Raw genomic sequence first — 19,218 nt, 5'->3', positions numbered from 1 at the left:
CAGAATGGAGTGGGAGGCTTGGGATGGCTGAGTGGATATAGGCCAGTGCTGAAGATACCAAGAACCACATTCTTACTTTCAGGGAAATTCACACTTAGAATAAGGTATTTAAATAAGAATAGGGCTTGGTACACATGAAAAAAGTCCAAAAATATTTATTTAAAAAACAGGTGATTTTTGCCTCTTAAACAACACTTGCTTTTTTGGTTTCAGAAATTAGTTCTGTGATTCATGTATGTACCACATTTTCTATCTTACGTGGGGGCAAAGGAGGAAGGGGGAGAAGTAAAATGGATGAGGAATTGATTCAGATAATGAATGCTTCCAGCTTCCAACAGTTGGCCCATCAGATTGAGATCTCTCTATGGGTACAGTCTGCTCCCATTCGAAGTCATGTATCATCAACATCAGCAGTGTTGTCATTATCGCTTGCCACAAGGACCTCTCTGTTCTCGTATGTCCAGAACCCATTCAGATCAATTAGAATGCTGGTAACAGTGTCTCCTTGACTGCTATTGATCAAGTCTTGAAGGGAGATTTTGTAAGGGTCCTTAGGCTTCACCATATCAAAGATTTCATCCTATGAAAGACAAGTCAAAATTGGGAGAAAAACCCCCACACATTAATGAGCAGAATAATGGCTATTTCATACCATACACAGAATGATCTTTGGCTAACTAGTGCCACCCACACCAATTTACAAAAAGCAGCTGTTAAGTCCCAAAGCATTGAAAATACAAAGCACACTGACTGATTTGCTACAGTTCGGAGCAGTGTCCTCAGCTCCCACATCTCAGCTAAGAATTTGATTTTGTGGGGAGGCTTCAGCCTCAAAGTGGTAAAATGAAACTCAGTTCACTTCTATGAGCTAAGTTTTGCAGAAACTCCTGTACTTTTTTTTTTTACGTACTAAAACTGCTAAATATAAAGTAGGCAGTATTTAGTTTTATAAGCTGTTTTTTTTAATTCACTAGTCGGTCCCCTGTCCCCCAAGGAATGATCCTCAGAACTGTGAAATGGACTTAGCAAGTACCTTCAAGTGTAAGAAACAGCAACATGTATTTAACAGGTAATTTGTCTATTATTAAGGAAACTACTAGAACATATCAGTTATTTTGGAGAGCAACTGCTGACCAGAAAGGAATTTTCAAACCTATGAGTAGGACAAGTCTGCTTATTTCTACTACTCTGCAGGTAAGTATACAGCAACCTACAAATGATGACATAACATAATTAAATCATTAAATGCTTATTCAACGATTATACATAGTACTCCATTTGGTAAAGCTAACCTTGACATCCTGAAAAGAAACTGGTTCTTGTCCATGAATTTTCATTTGTTCCTGAATAGCCTAAAAAAAAGAGAAGTTAGCAATGGCTAGTGCAGTATTATACTGGCGCTGTATGGAAGTTTTTTAATGCTTCTGCATCTTAAGCTGCATTGCCCTCTAACAAAGCATTCATGGTACAGCTTGCAATTGCTTTTCTTCTACAGGTGAGGCAGGGGTGAGCTACGGCATTATCAATGATATACATCTCTAGGTTCACAGTTCTTAATTAGTATGACATGAATCTCACTTTCATTATGACCAGTGTTTGAGAAATTTGCATATTATCCTTCAGCACTCAAAACTTAAGATATTCATACACTCGAACTATAAGGTTACATTTTCTGACACAGTATGAAATACAGGCTAGGAAAAGAGAGAAGGAAAATGACCAATCAGCAGAAAGACAGATTAATTCTTTTAAACACCTGCATCACCAAACCTGCATCTGCAAGTAACTGTGAACAAAACTCTTTCACTAGCATAAGCTGCACAGCCTTGTCCAGCACAGTTCTGCCAGCACAACCTCTGGAAGTGCAGACCTACTGACACTTAATGCTAGCAGAAAAGCAATCATTCAGAGTCAAGAGGAACTGTTCTGATTTCAAGGAAAACTTAGAACATTCCCTGTCCAAAAGGAGACTTGTTACAATATAGAAATAAGGTGGATATAAGATTATGCCTTGAGCAGGCCTGAATGCTTTAATGACTAATGAACTACGTACATTGTTCTTCATCCTTTAAGCATACAGCTAAGTACAATGACATTACCTATTTTTACAGTTATAATACAAAGATACACATAAAGAAATTTGGAGTGCTTGCCCATGTCTGAATAGATATCACTGAGGGGATCCTGTACATGAATAAAGCATCAAGCTCACAACTCAGCTGAAACCACCCACAGCAAAAAATACGATTTTACTGCATAGCACTTCCCTTCCCAAGATATCTCAGGTATCTTTTAGAAAAACAAGACAAAACAACAAAATACCTGCCCCCTCTCCAAACCAAAATCACCACTAATCAGAAGGAAAAAAACCCAAAACAACAAAAACCCCATCACACACAAACCACAGTTTGGAGGAAGATTTTACAATCTTAAGTTAATTTTAACAGCAACTAAAAAAAAACTAAGCTTAGTTTAAATCTATTTTGGAAGCAACAGGTAAAAATGCAGACTATGAAAAATGCAAGAAGCTTTTTGCAAGCAAAGCACTGAATGAAAAATCCCACAGCTGTACAGGCCTATCAATAAATTTAATTTTCTTTTCTTTTACTGAATTTTAGGATTACAGTTGAAATTAAAACCATGGGCAATAATCAGTTAGAACCATCATAAAAAATCTTAATAGGTAATCATCACGCAATTTTAAGACAATTCACATTTAAAAAAACCCCAAATCAATAGAAAATATTTTTCCTAACCAAAATCAAAACAGTTAACTTCAACTGCAGATAAACTACTGAAAATACCTTTTGAAATCTTTCCAATTTTTGTCTTTTTAAAAAAAATATTTTAAATCTTCTTAGAAGTCATTACTAGCCTGCCTGTGGCTATTGGTAATTTAAAGTGATTTCCTGCAGGTCTGCATGCAGAAGCACATAGGCTATAACACTAGAAACACAGAAAATGGCCTACTTGAATAAAGAGACTTACCCTAAAGAAATAATTAAGGGAAAAGACATTCAGGTGTCCTTTGTTCTCTATATCAAGCAGTTTGAAAATATATTGCAGAGCTGCAGGCTCCTTTCTGTTTTCTAATGCAAGCACAAAGTCCAGGTAGGTTTTATAGTCCTAGAAGTAGATACAATCATGTTTATTATAGTCTTCTTTCTAAATTGATTTTGTAAGCAGGAACTCTCTAACTGGCAGCTATTTCATTGTAGGGGATCAGTCTATTTTCTGAAAAAGACAACATGAAATAGAAAATGGCTGCTACAACTAATGTGCACAGGAAAGTTACTTTTTAATGACTGCTGATAATGGGAAATCCTGCCATTTTAGAGGCAAAATAGCATTCCAAGCATAAGTCCAAATTAAACATGCCATATATATGTTTTTAAACAATGTTTAATATATCTTTAAACTGCTGAACATACCCAACTAGTGAAGAAAAAACATTAAATGTTTTCATTACCACAAATTAAATGTCTAGCAGCAGCGAGCCTGCTGTTACCAAATAGCTAATTAAGTATATAATCCTTAGACCAGAGTCAGTGGTTTGGCAAAGCATGTGCTAGAAACATTGGTCATGATTACAAATAAGTATCACACTTTTCTTTTTCATTAGTACTGATTCTTGGTTTCCCAATCAAGATACAGTTGTGACAAGGGCAGAAATCCTACAGCCCTGTGTGTTTAATAACCCTGTTTACCTGCAACATCTGAGAGTTGTGCTGTCATTCAGAGGGAGCTTGACAGCCTGGAAAAATGGGCTAACAGGAGCCTCATCAAGCTGAACAGAGGGAATGCAAAACCCTGTATCTGGGGAGGAATAACCCCATGTACCTGTAGAGTTGGGGGCTGACCAGTAAGAAAGCAGCTTTGCAACAAACAGGCCCTTGCAGCAAAGGCTGCTGAAAGCACCCTCAGCTGCATTAGGAAACGCTTTGCTGGCAAGTTGAGGAAGGTGAGTGATCCTTCTCTAGTCAGCACAGCTTACACTACATCCAGGCACTGGGTCCTGCTCTGGTCTCCCCCACACAAGAGAGATGAACCTACTGCTGCAAGTCCAGGAAAGGACGACTAAGAGGATCCCTCATGACCTCAGTGGCAAAAGGGCTGTATAGTGAATTTGTAACTTGTCACTGTACACTCCAGTCATCTGAATGCAGACAAGAATAGTGGCTAAACATTAAGTAAACCTTCAAAAAATATAAATATAAGGTGTTACTTTAACTCCTTTTAAATTAGGTAGACTTCTCATTTTTCACAGCTATGGAAAGCTTACAATGAAAAACACAACTGTCTTCATGAAGAAGTAGACAGCTTAGCTAACTTGCACTGATCTCAAGTGTGCCACTTGTCTTTGGCTCTCTTTAAAGCATTACATTTAACTAAAAAGTACTGCTGCATCTACACATTTTTTCAACATGCACTTTTGTAATTGGATCTACAAGTGGCCTTATCCTAGCCTGTCTGGATTCTGTATCACCTCTGCTTTTTCAAACAAGCAATTTATTTTTAAGCAATCACCTTGCTCTTAAGAAAATTAACTTTCTAGTATGGTGCATGGTCATTTGTGTGCACAATGATAAACAAAAGTTACCTCAAGCTACTCTTTCTTTTAAATATACTGATTATTAGACATTTCTCAACTCAGTAAGCCGAAGCTTTTATGCTGTGGACAAAGTGAAAATATGTGATTACCATTTCACCATCATAAGTTAAGCATTCTTGAAAGACACGATCCAAAAATATGTTGGTCAGAGTCCCTGTTCCATATCGGGACAGTTCTTCTTTGCTGAGCATGCCATTGTGATCTTTATCAAGGTTTAAGTACTGACCTAGGGAGTAGATGAAAAAATCCAGCCATAATATACCTCTATCAGAAAAGAACTGTTTCAATCGAGAAAAATAAACACTGAAATTTTGTCAAATCCATAACAAAATTAATGCAGCTAAGTGAGAATATGCTAGATCCACAATAATATTTATAAAGCATTAGAAATAAGTGCAGAACATGGAGGGAGAGGAAGTGGGATTCCCATAATGAGGTGTTAGTAGTTCTGATCTAAGTTAATAGCTGTGGATACAGAGAGAGGAGCAGAAGACTGAGAGCATATTATTTTATACAAATATGCTGTAAGCATGAAAAAAGAGCTAAAGACAATTCAAAGGCATGAACAGAGCCAGAAGAGAAGGTTACACAGGAATCTTGTACCTTGTGCAATAAGGTGACTGATTATAAAACCATGATAAAGAGCAACAGCAGAGAACCAAAACTATGAAGAAAGTCAGGAAGATATACTGGAAGGGTGGATACAGGATTTGAAAAGACGAGTTAGCAGGAGGGTTTAACATGACAAAAGCAGAGGAAAAATACAGTAATAATGTGACTAAGTCATACAAGAAAGAAGTGTTGACATAGAAAGGACCTACCATAAACTCTTAATGCAGAAGGAGCAGAAAACCAATTTGTTTCCTGACTTTCTTTAGAAAGTTCTTCATCCCTTAACTAAGTGAAACATAAAGTTAGAATTCAGAAAGAGTAAATTAAAATACAACAGTATATGTTAGAGACCTTTACCTCCAGTAAATCATCCAGGAAGCTGCAAGCTAAAATATCCTGTATCTTTATCTTCCCTGTAGCAAGAAAAGGAAAATACATTTTAACAGTTGTTCAGCCATTTGACTATTCCATTTGACTATTCTCATTTAAGTGGTTCTACTTAAGAAAGAAGTATTCGGAGCAGAAAAAAAAAGCCTTTTTAAAAAACCAAAGCTAAACAAAACCCACATCTAACATCAAGGATAAGACTCTAATTTCAGAGATAAAATAAAATACCTTTTAAAATGACTGGACAAAACTAGCCTGGTATAGGCAGGAGTTATCCTGAAGCCTTAAAAGCCAGAAAACTTGATTAAAATAAATGTGAGTGTTCAACTCAAAATGTAAAATAAAAAACGCAAAGAAAGCATGCTTAAAACGTTTGATGAAATAACAGTCTCCTAAGTGACATGATATTCTTACATCTTCGAAACTACAGATGTGACACAAAGCTAAGGTAGCAGAATGCACTTCTGCTGGTGCAGCTCTGACTGGTGCACAGACACTGTGCTCACCGCTGTGCAAAATAATGGCGTTGTAACTTCCACACACCCTCTCCACACGTTTGTAATTACCTCTGTCAGAGGCTGCTGCCCACACAATTCTGACCTTTACAAGGGGCACAGCTGGACCTTGAAAACACATGCAGTTTGCGATTTAAATCGAGGGCATACAAGGGAGCTGCACCTGTAACAAGGATTATCATACCTAACTGCAGACCTTTTCTAGTGGGTCTACACAGCGCACACAGATTTAATCACAGGAAAAGCACATCACTGCAACCATTCCTGACCATCTCCAGCTCTGCGGAGGTCCTGACAAGCAGTTGTGTTGTTGGTTGCAGTGTTTTCTATTCACCCTGAACACTTATAAAATTAGCTACTGCTAATGGCTCATTATGATGAAACAGTATCTTGTTTCTCAGTTTCTATGAGATAAATCTATAGTACCTCAACTGATGGATATCTCACAGAAATTCATTAGCTGCAAAAGTAGATTATTAGATCCACAATAAAGAATTGTGGTCTTCAGTGGAAATGAATCTTCAATGATGAACAAAAGCCTACAAAGATAACTACATATTACTTTGAAAACACAAGTAGCTTCAGTGGAAACATTTCAAGAGACCTACCTGTTCTGAGAGGATCCAGAAAGAAGAAGAACTTTCTAACTGCTGTGCAGACATAAAAGGAGTAAAAAGATTTTTCTAAGCCATCCAGTTGTGGCAAAGTAGGGATGAGTTCCAAAATATAGTTTTCTAAATCCTGCAGAATTAAGAAAGAAAAGAAAACAAGCATTAAACACCACTATTGTTGCATCTTTGCTATATTCCTCCCTGGCTTTCAAGTGTATTTTATTAAAAATAAACAGTCCTGAAACAATGCAGAAAAGAGCAAGAAAGCAGGTAAAAAAGCTTCTGTCTCTGTGCAAGAAATCCCAGATCATATACATGCACCTGCAATCCTAGGGCTGAAACAATCTATAATAAAGCAGAATTTAACAAAGTACATGATATTTATATGTAAATATAAATGCAGTCAACTGTACCTTTTTCAAATATCAATGCATAACTCCTGACTGGATTATCCCACTGCTGAATACTCTTTAATAAAACTTTTTTCTTTAAGTTGAGCAGTAACTAGGACATTTATATTTATTTTATAATATTACCTCCCGTTAGAGCAGGAGAATAATTCACTGAAGAATAATTTGTTATTTTTACCATATCCTAATACATCTAGTAAAGTGCTAATGACATGAAATCTTTATAGATACAATCCCCTTTTCAGAAAATTACCCATATATTTGAAAGGCTAGCACCACTCTCACCACCAAATCTCCTGAGCACATGAATTGCAATTTATCCCAACAAACGTGCCCACTCCAAATCTGTTATGATACAAGCTTTTACAAGACAAGACTAGAAAAAACCTGGAATCTTTCTGATGCTCTGTCATTTGATTCTAAAGAGAGACATTAAGTTAATCAAGAATTTACTTACTGATTCTCTGAGGTACCCTTGTCCTGCCACATCATATAAACTGAGACCTATTCTTGTCTGATGAAGCCATACTGTGAAACAGAAAACAGAATCACAATGCAAGAAACCTATGGGGCTTTTGAGTTCTTGCCAAAATTTGAAGTTATTCTAGAGGCCGCAAGGCACAGCTGGATTTTAAGTGCCTCTTCCCATTTTTCTGAGATTTAAGCAAAGCCATGTCATGTACTGCTTAGAAACACTGTTTCAGTCTCTAAATTTGTAAAAGTCATTGGCAATATACTATAAATATACACTTTATAAATATATACTATTTGTAATATAAATATGCACCGTTGCCAAGACTGCCTTATAATAACTAGATGTGAAAAATGGCTGAGCAGACACCACATTTTATTTGGTGTATCACAGAATCATAGAATGGCTAGGATTAGAAGCAACCTTAAAGATCACCTAGTTCCAACCTTCCCTCACCATAGGCAGGGGTGCTACCTACCCACTAGATCAGAATGCTCAAAGCCCCCTCCAACCTGGCCTTGGAACACTTCCAGGGATGGTGCATCCACAACCTCTCTGGGCAACCTGTTCCAGGGCCTCACCACCCTCTGAGTAAAGTATTTCTTGCTAGCATCTCCTCTAAAATGTTTCCTCTTTAATATAAAACTGTTTCCCCTTGTTCTATCACTATATGCCTGTGTAAAAGTTGCTCTCCCTCCATTTATACGCTCCCTTTAAGTACTGAAAGTGCACAGTGAGGGCTCCCCCACAGCCTTCTCTTCTCCAGGCTGGACAACCCCAACTCTCTCAGCCTGTGGTCATAGGAGAGGCTCACATCTTTCCTGTGCTGACTCCCGGTGGGGTCTCACAAGTCTCAGAGCAGAGGGCAAGAATCATCTCCCTTGACCTGCTGTCCATGCTTCTTTTGATGCAGCCCAGGCTTTCCAGGCTGCAAGCACACACAGTTGGCTATACAGAATCATATGGATTTGTTCTCTCTCACTGAATTAGAAATGTGTAGCAGTGCACTTTCACTGCATTGAACAGCTGTACAATGTCATATACATATAGATTGCTACAACACCTTTGTACAGCACCAGACACTGCAGCTACAGCCGAAGATCCTGCCCTCACTTCTGAGCTACGAGAATTAGAATTGCACAAATGTCTATTTTGTAATGAGAAAGCACATTAATTGGACAATCTACAGGACAATGTGCTTGAGGCCATTATTAAAGCACTGGAACAGTGATGGAGAATAGATTAGGCATAAAAACTATTATTCACAAACGCAACATTAAATTTAACTCTCATTTTATGAAGAAACAGTTCAAAAGTTCCTCTTATGCAATATGAGCTGTCCTTCAAAACATTCACTCTTCAAGGTAAGTGTTTCTCATGGTGGGCTAAGCGTCATTCAGATGGCAGAGGTTTTACAGTGAGGCTGTTTCTTTGTTGGCTTAAGTTTAAAGGTAAATGCATCACACATGAAATGATTTGGTGGTGGCAGCTATTATTATTATTATTACATTTGTTTGCTTAGAAAAAAGGCATAATCCTAAATACACAAGACTTAAAACTTCTGGGTGAAACAAAGCTCTGAAAAAACCTCTGTTTGTGTCCATCTGGTTGGGCCTTTTTGAAACGCATACAATTTTAACAGACTTTGCAACAAGTCTCCTATCCTGCAGCTTTTGGGCTCGTTGTTGGAAATGGGTCTGTGACTAATTTCTTGCATATTGTACACACCTGCACATCACATTTCCTGCTTAACACATTTCTCATCCCTTGCACCACAAGATTTTAAGTTAAGCAGTCTGAGCTGCTCAGAGAAAGGTGCCGTTCTCCTCTCTTGAAGGCTCTAGCAGATCTAAGAACACAGTAGCCGGGGCAAAAGATAATAACACAATCTTCCTTTCTGCTAGCTAGCCTAGTGTTTTAAACAACGTGTAATACAGATTTAAAAAAAAAAAAATTAAAAAGGCATTTTTCAGCCCAAATGGCTATTTATAATAAAAAATAGCTGAAAATATGGTAAGGCTACAGTGATAAGCACAGAAACATACTCACATATTTAACAATCAGTTAGAAAACATAGACAACACCACTCTGTAAAAGGACAAACAGCAAACAAAGCTATCTGCCTGATCATAGTGGTTAAGATCACACCTGCCATGGAACTTTATTGTTTTGCACTTCACAACATTGCCTGAATAAAGGAAATCAGAATGACAATATACATAACAAACAGATCAAGGATAACTGTGGCCAGGGAGAGGTGGATTTTAGAGGTATGGTGGACTCCCACCTTTTAGTAACCAGAAAAAAATCCCAAGCCTCAAGAAAAACAGCATTTGCAGTTAAGCGCAGATCTCACTGCTGCTGAAGGGAACATCAAGTAACAAATAAGGCTGAAAATAGCCTTAAAATGAAACAACTTCTCTCTAAGCAGAAGAAGCATCCACTAACCTTTTCGCATGACATAATTGAAAAACTGCATGATAGATATTCTCCCATAAGGATCATTATGGAGTAATTTAGCAAAGATCTTCGCTGTAAAGAATTGTCTGTAAAACATAAACACAAAGCTACTTCTATGCATCCGATTACACTGCACTGACAAATCCAGTTACAGTATCTGAAATTTACAGATCCTGTAAAATAATGTTTTAACACAGAATATGTTAATATGCTTCATTACACTCATCAAGTGGGATCCTACCAAGTAACGACAGTAAACTCAATAAAAAGCAGCTACCTTTTCTGCTCACGAGACTCTTCATTGATGTAGAACTTTTGAGAGCTTTTATTCAATTTAATTTCTCTTTAGTACAATATGTTTGGTAGCTTCCAATCTTCAACAACAATATGCTCATAAAAGAAACTGCCAGTACTGACAAATAATCTGCTTCTGCCCAAAACTCAATCACAAAGCCATGTGCACAACAGCCATCTCCAACAGGAGCACAAAGAAGACCATTCATTGCATGCTGTGCACAGAACATCTGGTAGAAAATTCTGCATCAGAAGGTATTAGGGAAGGTTGGGCAATATCACTAGAGACATGACTTCCAGTTCAAATACATAATGTGCTATTTGCTGACCACTAACATCATAAAAATGCTAATGCTGATAAAAAGTTCTTCGTCAAAAGGATGCACTACCATTCTTTCATGCACCTCTGTTAAAAGTCACCTCAAGAGATGCAGAGTACACCTTTGCAAGGATGTCAAGCAACCAGTTCATCAGTAACTACATGGATATGATTTCTTCTCACCATTAAACTGTTCCCATCTATTTTAGCAACTGAAAGTTACAGCAGCACTTAGGTTTAGTCAAAATGAGCACATACAACAGAAGAACGCCTTACTTGCATTTTGGTCCAGCTTTTTCACCAACTTTCAAGAAGTTCTCATAATTGATCATTGCTTCTTCCCCAATCATTGGTGATGTCTGATGTTTGTCCAGTAGAAACCATAGATTCTTAAAAGTTATTTATATTTGGTTAAGAAGGTATCTCTAAAGAGATGTCAATGTACTTAAGATACAGTGTTTTAAGAAACTCGGCAAAAATGTGGGCTTGATGCAAGGCTCTCTCAGTTAATCAGTACACACAGTCAGTTCAGCCAGAAAAGTGAGTATGCACTACTTCCACCGCCTTACATGCTGTTAAACACATGCACACTCTCTCTCCCTCACTAGGATTTCTAGGGTCACACCAGAAAGTCTAGGGTCACTTCTGTCTTTGCAGTGCAATAAAATCAACCATCTTCGGAGTGTCTCTCAGTGATACATAAACAGAACCTATTTCATCATCTGGGCCCACCAGGGGAATCACTGCAATGCTGGAAAACCAGAAGCCATCAATTTAGTCCTCACATACATCATAACGAGGAAGCTTCATGCTGGCATTACCAGCCCAAGGCTATGCAGGACTTCAGCTTTACCTAGTACTGTGTGCCCAAATACAAAGCATCTTACCACAAGATTCTGTGGGCGCACAGGAGATAATCAAACTCTTGACAGGAGATAATCTAAATCCATTCAGAAGCCATTACAAGATATACAGAAAATAATTTTCTACCTGCAGCTCTTCATTATCCAACAGTTCTCTACTTTTTCTTTGCAGAAAGACAGCTCTAGATTCTTCTCTTAATTTCTGAAGCAAGACTTCATCTTCAGCTGGCAGCTGGAAACATTGTGGCATTTAAATTTTCTGCACAGTGGTAGCATTCAAAAACTACACATACAGCAAGTAGTCTTAGGTAGTCTTGAGTCATACGCTCTGATTGAAGTTGTTTACGTGACAGAAGACAGCCAGTCTACCAGACTTGCTTCTGCTACAAGGGATATCACTTGCATACTGTCTCAAACCATTTCAATAATGAAGTATTTAATTAAAGCAGGACATCGTTAACATGAAAGACACTCTAAGTAGCTCATACCTGAGGTACCCATCCAGTAAGCACTTTCCCATGCTAGATATGAGGGCTCACACATAAAAGACATTTACTGCTGTGTTCTACTTGGGAGAGAGCAGCACATTGTATTTTGTGGTAGGCCTGATTCTCAAAAGTGTGAATGTCTACTAGACGTGTTTTGGCCAACAAATAAGATGAAAGAACACCTAGTGTAAAAATTCTGCCAATATTTATGTGCCAAACTGTACAGCACCACCAGAATTTGGAGAGTTGCACATATATCAATCAACTGAAACATAGGTACTCCAGAACTTAATTGGCAGAAACATGAGATCCTAAGGAATACATGACCATGAGAGGTTTGACAAAAGCTGAGTGGTCAAGTTGATGAGTGCCAGCAATATCAAGATGTCAACATGTGCTCCCATCCCAATCTGATTCATCTCACAATTAGGTTGCTAGACCAAGCATTTCTGCTGGATGATGCAAGCAACAGATTTATCTTTAGTCTGCAAAACAAAAGACCCACCATTTTCATTAGGCAGCATCTCATCATGTCTAAATAGGAACCTGAAGATAGATATGTGTAACACCAGGACATCAAAATTTAGTTAGAACATGAAGTGCCTCTGAAAGAGAACTTCCTATCTTTACCAATCAGGCTGATTAGCAACCCATTTCACTGCCTTTGGTAAGATTCTCAGTAATTATTTAAAACTAATGAAATTCACAATTGAACAAAACAACAAATTAGACTAATCAATCCACGTCAGTCAGATTTCAATCTGCTTTAGCTTCTGAAGGTGCAGGGTCCTTGTGAGTGACAACAACTTTCTTTACAACACAGAATAGCCTCTTATTAAAAGTTTATCTGGATACTTCACTTACCCTGTAGTAAAATCGTGGTATGTTTGCATATGATATACTGTCACTTTTTTTCCCTCCTTTCCATTCCATGTAATATTTTGTGAACAATTCCATTTCTTCATCCTTCAGCTCTTGTTCACTCTTTTTGGCTGATTGACACAGAAAAGAATGTTCACGTTGTACTCCAGAGTTCTAACATAAAGAGAGGCTTGAAAAATACAGTTAATACTGAGGCTTATCCGGTTGCGCGGTTTAGTAACACAAATATTAGGTGGAAATGAGTGGAGCACAGACCAATCATATAAATTACGTAAGAATACATAACATAAGTATTTTGAGTATATACACAGCACCTCTTTCACTGAATGACTGTTCACACCCGATTCACTGCAAGGTACGCAGCGCTAGCAGCTACATGGGGATGCCTGACAGAGCAGCAGCGCTCTTGCTTCAGTGGCAGCCCTGTTTGAGACGCTGCGAGGGGCGAGCCGCAGCTTCAGACCGCCTCCCCGTGCCGGGCCGGGGACGCCGCTGCGCACCTGCGCCAGCTCTGGCTGCGCTCACCGCGAACACACCGCTCCCAGCCAAGGCCGCCGCAGGGGCAGGCGCTGGGCAGCGCAGCCCTCACAGCTCCTCACCGCTGCCTCTCACTGACCCCTGAGAGATGGCAGTTTGTTTCTGAGGAGGGCGACTGCGGAACCCGCCCGGCCCCTGCGGCAGCCCGGACACGGCGAACTACGGCAGCACCGGAGAGGCCGACGCTCGCCCCGCCGGCCCTGCCTCCGCCCCGCCGGTGGCTGCGGGCACCCCGGGGCGCTTCCCCCGCCCGCTCCCGATCCCGGGGCACTCACGCACGCGGCGCGCGGCCAGGCGGGCCCGCAGCCTCCGCTCCCAGTCCATCTCCCCGCGCACGCGCGCTGCCCTGCGCGAGGCGCCTCCGTCCTCCGGCGCTTCCCGCCCGCACCCAACATGGCGGACGCCGCCCCGCCCGGTGAGGCGCGATTGGCTCCACGCGCTTCCGGGCCAATGGGAAGCTGGCCCGCCCTGCTGTGGGCGCGCGCCTGCTGCGCGTGGGTGCCGCGCGCGGCGTCAGGTGGGCTTCTTGCGGAGGCGTGAGGGAGGGGGGATGAGGGAGAGAGGGGGCAGCGGGAGCGACTTTCCCAAAGGCTGGGAGTTCTGCGGCACGGCTGGACCGGGCCCGCGGGGTACCGGGTGAGGAATGTGGGGCCATGCGGGGTCACCCCGTGAGGCGGACCCGCCTGCGGATCTCCCGGTATTTACCTGGATAACCTAACTTGTACCTGGGATTTCAGTATAATTAGTGCCCGCAGTGTTGCTCCGCCTCTGCAGCGGCGTTACCTAGGATTTGGGATTGGGGAAACAAGTCATAGAGAAGTTTGTCACCAGGTGAAAAATGTGAGGGAAGCAGTGTAGGAACCCCGTCCTGGGACTGCCTGAAGGATCAGGATTGGGATTCCTCACCTGAAATCATCGAGTAACCTTGAATTTCGTGTTTGCTAGCATGCGGATGTAAATATCACAGGAAACCGCGGAGCAGGTCATGATGTCGTCGTGTTGTTTTGATTTTTAGGAAATCTCCCGACTTGGACAAAGGCAGGAAGAAAAACCCGGTGCTTTTGCATAGCTGTATCAGCGTTGCCTTTCTGCGTACAACACAGACAGTACTCATCATTGCTGTAACCAATAAACAGGAATCATAATATGCAAAAGATCTTCTCTAGAAGAAAGATACCCTCATTTTGGATGATTGTCCTTACAGTCTAAGAGATTAACTGTTGTGAAAAAAGATTTTACTGTTTTTTGTGTCCATAAGAGACAGAAAGGACTCAAAGAACAAGCATTTTGAAACAGAACCTTATACAGCTTGACAGCCCTTGGGCTTTTATTAATAAACATGCCCATGCAAACTGTATTTTTCATTTTATAACTTCATCAGATACAGTGAGCTAATAGTGAGATAATTTCGTCTTGTGATGGCACTCTTTTCTCAAACTAGTCAGCAGGGTTTTCAGGCTTTGCTATGGAAATGTCACATGTTCTGGCCTGTTTCAAGATGCCGACAACTGTTTGCTGCCTCTTTCAGCGTCCCCAATAGGGAAAAAACTAACTATCTCAGTTTTATGACATCTTCCAGCACTGCATTACCAGTGGACCCCAAAGAAACTGACGTCTTACCTACCAAGAAAAGATCTGAAATTGATTGCAAAGAAGGAAAAGGATGGGATGAGGAGACTAAAGAAATACCTGAAGGGAAATTCCGCTTCTCTTCCTCTCTTGGAGCTGCAAAGAAGTGGTCAATGAGTCATGTTCAGTCAAGGCATAAGTTTAGCAATGTACAACCTCCAGAAAAACCTTTGCAGGCTGAAGAATGGAACAAACTAAGGGAAGATTTCCAATCACCTGAAATATTTGAAGAGGTGATGCTGAACAGTATGATCAGGTGCAACAGCCCCATTGATGTGGCCAAGTCCTTGCTGACCCACCTGGCAAAGCGTAATGGTGACATTGCATATAATGTGTTGGTCAAATACCTGACACTGTGTGTCCAGCAGAGACAGGTTTCAGAAATCCGTGATGTGTATGATATAATGAAAGTCAGATTTAAGATTTTAGAAAGTGGTGCTTACAACCTTCTAATCAGGGGGCTGAGCAACTCAGATCAATGGAGAATGGCCTTGACTCTTTTGGAAGAAGTAAAAAAGATTATGATTCCCTCACGGACATGCTATGAATCTTGTATCAAAGCAGCCAGCCGTCACCAAGAAATGAAACTCGCCTTTGAACTGTATGATGAAATGTTGGCTAAAGATGTGATCCCAACCTTGGATGTCCTGCAATCATTTTTTGACTACAGCAGGGGTATGAAAGATGCTGAGTTACAAAAAGAGCTCTTTGGTATCCTCTTATATTTGAGAGAGAACCAGATATATCCTCACAAAACATTTATGCGGAGTATAAAGCTATGGTTTGAAAGGTAAATAATGTTTCAATAGCAAGGTGCAGTTCATGAGGAGGAGGGATTCAGATTTTCCCACAGATCAACTCTGAGACCCCTCAAGGTCTCATTTTGATTTTTGCTTCTCCACAAGAGACTTGTTGTCATGAAAAATTGCATTTTATTTTTGCTCCCAAATTATTGTGAAAGTTTAAAATTTGTACTGATTTCATCTTTTCTTTTACCTGTTAAATATTACTCCTTGGTACAAAAATTAGGAAATCATGGTGGGTCATGGCAATTCAAAATAGCTGACTTCTTGTCTTTCTGGGGTGGTACATGAGGAATATTGACAGGTGTATGAGGGCTTTGCCTGTAATTTATTGAAGTGTAGAAGTAGTAAGCTAGTTGAAAGTTGGATAGTTTCTTTTTTTAAATGAAAGAGGCAGCAAATTCCACTAGGTAAAGTGAAGATTAAATGTATTGACTTTGTTCACCTCCTAGTATTCTATACAATCTTTATAGGAGGCTCTTTGTTTCAGCACGGTATTTAGCAGGTCACACGGTTTGTTGTCATGAGAAGTGTTTGTCAGACTCTGCAAATTACAGCTTGTTACACTGTGCATGCACAATGGGGTTCACCTGAGCCCATTCCATTTTGTCATGAGCTCGTATGTGAGCCCATCTGTGATTTTTTTTTTTTTTTTTTTTTTAAACTGTTGGCTTTGATTTGTGTGGGCTACAGAGCCATTTTACAGGTTAGTCTTCCTGGATGGAAAATGTGGCAGTGGGAATGCACTACCATTTTTGGAATGGTTTATGAATGTGTAGGGCAGTAACTTAAAAGTTGTCAGTGCACCCTGATTGTTTGTATGGTTCTTAAAATTTGGGGACAACATAAACTGTGGAGGTTGATGGTGTTAGTTCTTTGCATGCTGTTAAATGCTGGTTCTTTATATAATATTTCCAGGTGTTACTAAATTAATATGGATCTTTGTGTAATTCCTATGCAGGGTAGATGATTGTTTGGTTTTTTATTTCTAAATGTTGACCAAAATGTAATTATTCTGACAGGTAATTCAGATATCGTTAAATAAGAATCTAATGTTTTTATTTATCTTTCCCTCTGTACATATTAGTATACCAGGAGGGAACTGGAGAGGACGCCTGACCAACATTAAAGACAGGTAAATGCAACATTTTATTTATAAGTGAGGTGTTGTCTTGATTATTCTATCTTGAAATCTTCTTTCAAAAACAAAAATAGTTTTCCTTATATACGACAATATTTTAATCCTTGAGGGTATGAGCCTTTGTTGTGACATACGATTTCACAAACTTCAGTTTCCAGCTCTTTCTTGTACATTAAACAAGACCCAACATGCACATTTGGAAAAGAGTTATGCTAAGCAGAGCCAGGATGGAAAAACACAGCAAAATATAAGATTTTTTAAGTAAAAAAGTTTTACTGTGTGGCTTATTTGTCTACTGTTTAGGATTTAAAGACTTTATTTTTTGTTGGCTTTATAATACTGTTGTTTAACATGATATATAGCGGAAAAGCTTTGGTGTGTAAAGTGTTATCTTCTTGAAAACTGATACTGTTTGCACACTGCAGTTAATTGGTACAGATGGAAGGTTTCTCCCTTCCTATCTGATTATCAGTGAAGACAAAATGGTTCTTAGGTTTTCACAGGCATAGCTTGGATGTGTGTTTCTATTACAGTGCAGTTTTCTTAATGTCTGAAAACTGCTATTTTAAATGTTATTCTATTTGAAACCTTGTTCTATGCTTTTGTAGCAATTTGGCAGCTATAAATGTATTAATTAGGAGAATGTTTCCAATGGATTATGGGTTTTTTAGGTGGTTTATAAAAATACTTTATGTTGCATACTCTGAAGTAAAAGCTCGTATAGAGCCTGCAGCTTTTGAAGCCCTTGAAACAGCAGCACAACTCACTCTTGAAGAATTGTTTTCTATACAATAGGTTATTATTGTGTATGAATGTGTGCGGTACTGTACTCTGTTATAATAAATAATATTTTAGACAACCTTTTCCAGCCTTTAAGAGCTTCAAAATTCTAAAGTCATTTGTCTTGACTAAGAGCTGAGTCTGTTTTCTATCTTACTGTCTGTAAACAGTTAAAGACTTTGAGAGCTAAAACTGACTTAGATCACCTCACCTTTTACCATGGATTAAGAATCTGTGAACAAAGTGATGACAAGTAGTTACGTAGTAGTTATGCTGTTAGAACTGTAAGAACACTTTATTTTGAACTAAACAAGTTTGAGGTAGCCTACTTGGATAAGTATTTGAATAAAATTAAAATGGTTTCAAGAAAATAAAAATAATAAAAGAGCTTTGTTTTTCTTAAATAAAATGGATGCTGACAGATAAACCAAAAAAGAGTTCATTGGTTTTGTTGGTGTTTTTATGTGGGCTTGGTTTTTCTTTTTGGCCCTAATCATAAGGGACAAAGCCCTTAATGTATCTCTGAAACTCATGCAGTGATTGTTACTAGACTCTTCTCTGCAGTCAGCATAACTGATGTCTTAAAACATGAGTCTTGAGTTAAAAAATCCATGGTTAAAAACTATTTTTTCCTAAACTGACTTTGGCAAGGTAATAGGCTTATTCATAGGTTATTCTGATTTTGTATAAATACTGGCAGTTATATCTAAGATGCTCATATGCAGGATATTTTCTTCTTCCTCTAGCACTGAGTTCCTAGTTTCTTTAAACAGTGATAGCCAGAAACTTGAACCCCCTACAAATAAACCTTGAAATTTGACCATTTTTTCTTTCGAGAGTTACAAGACTTTTCGTCTGTGGCCTTTTCCCAGTGCTGGTAAGGTTTTGCAGCACTCGGTTGGTGAGATACATGGTTGTGCCTCTTGGCAGGCATGGATCTGAGTGTTCTCTGTAGTGTAACCTTGCTCATGCTGTTCTGGAAAATTGTTCAGGATCTCTTGCGACATGCCAGCACTCTTCTTAAGGAAACTAAAGAGTTTGAGGGCTGTTTCTTCACATCCCCTATTGTTCTATACTGTGATCTTTTCTTTTATGGTGGATTTTCAATCTCTTTGATATTCTAGTCTTAAAAAACATGCATGGACTAATCAGTGGAGAGTTCTTGCATGTGTCAGAGACAAAAAAATGTATGATTTAGGATTTGCAGACTGCAGTTGCTACCATAGCTGCTGGTCGTGCAACAGGGAAAAAAGAATACTGAGAAGTGGATGATGTAAGTGATAAGGAAACTGTGCCAGTGCTTGCAGTCACACAGTCCCTGACACAGCTGTGCCTCATGGAAGTGTTTGTGGCTCTGGGAAATGAATGCCAGTTGGTGGCATTGGTTGACTGTACCTGCAGAG

At 39.4% G+C, this 19,218-nt stretch overlaps 2 protein-coding genes across 5 annotated transcripts in view; one reads left to right on the top strand and one right to left on the bottom strand.

Annotated features, from left to right (window-relative positions):
- Window positions 1-139: 139 nt before the first annotated feature.
- On the bottom strand, window positions 140-13,851 carry PPP2R3C (protein phosphatase 2 regulatory subunit B''gamma). 2 transcript variants are annotated; one of them, XM_032113292.1, is made up of 13 exons: window positions 13,742-13,851; window positions 12,908-13,035; window positions 11,683-11,787; window positions 10,969-11,081; window positions 10,068-10,165; window positions 7,605-7,675; window positions 6,735-6,867; window positions 5,582-5,637; window positions 5,434-5,509; window positions 4,702-4,838; window positions 2,989-3,126; window positions 1,293-1,352; window positions 140-580 (listed from the first exon to the last, which is right to left on the bottom strand). In XM_032113292.1, the coding sequence occupies exons 2-13, from the start codon at window positions 12,998-13,000 to the stop codon at window positions 392-394; spliced, it is 1,269 nt and encodes a 422-aa protein (XP_031969183.1). In that variant the 5' UTR covers window positions 13,001-13,035; window positions 13,742-13,851; the 3' UTR covers window positions 140-391. The 2 variants fall into 2 exon arrangements, with proteins under 2 accessions (XP_031969183.1, XP_031969182.1); XM_032113291.1 differs by having other exon boundaries at window positions 13,738-13,850.
- Window positions 13,852-13,891: 40 nt separating this feature from the next.
- Window positions 13,892-19,218, top strand: part of PRORP (protein only RNase P catalytic subunit) — a 41,398-nt gene continuing 36,071 nt past the window's right edge. The window contains exons 1-3 of one of the 3 annotated variants that reach the window (XM_032113285.1): window positions 13,892-13,979; window positions 14,478-15,881; window positions 16,982-17,029. In XM_032113285.1, coding sequence (XP_031969176.1) covers window positions 14,881-15,881; window positions 16,982-17,029 — 1,049 coding nt within the window. In that variant the 5' untranslated portion in view covers window positions 13,892-13,979; window positions 14,478-14,880. Of the gene's footprint in view, window positions 13,980-14,049; window positions 14,160-14,477; window positions 15,882-16,981; window positions 17,030-19,218 lie in introns of those variants that run through there. The other 2 variants (XM_032113287.1, XM_032113286.1) reach the window with 2 other exon arrangements.

The sequence above is a fragment of the Corvus moneduloides genome, chromosome 6 (genome assembly GCF_009650955.1).
Source record: "Corvus moneduloides isolate bCorMon1 chromosome 6, bCorMon1.pri, whole genome shotgun sequence".
NCBI lineage: Eukaryota > Metazoa > Chordata > Aves > Passeriformes > Corvidae > Corvus > Corvus moneduloides.
Note: the sequence above shows the minus strand (reverse complement) of the source record. Positions and strands in the feature narration are given on the sequence as shown.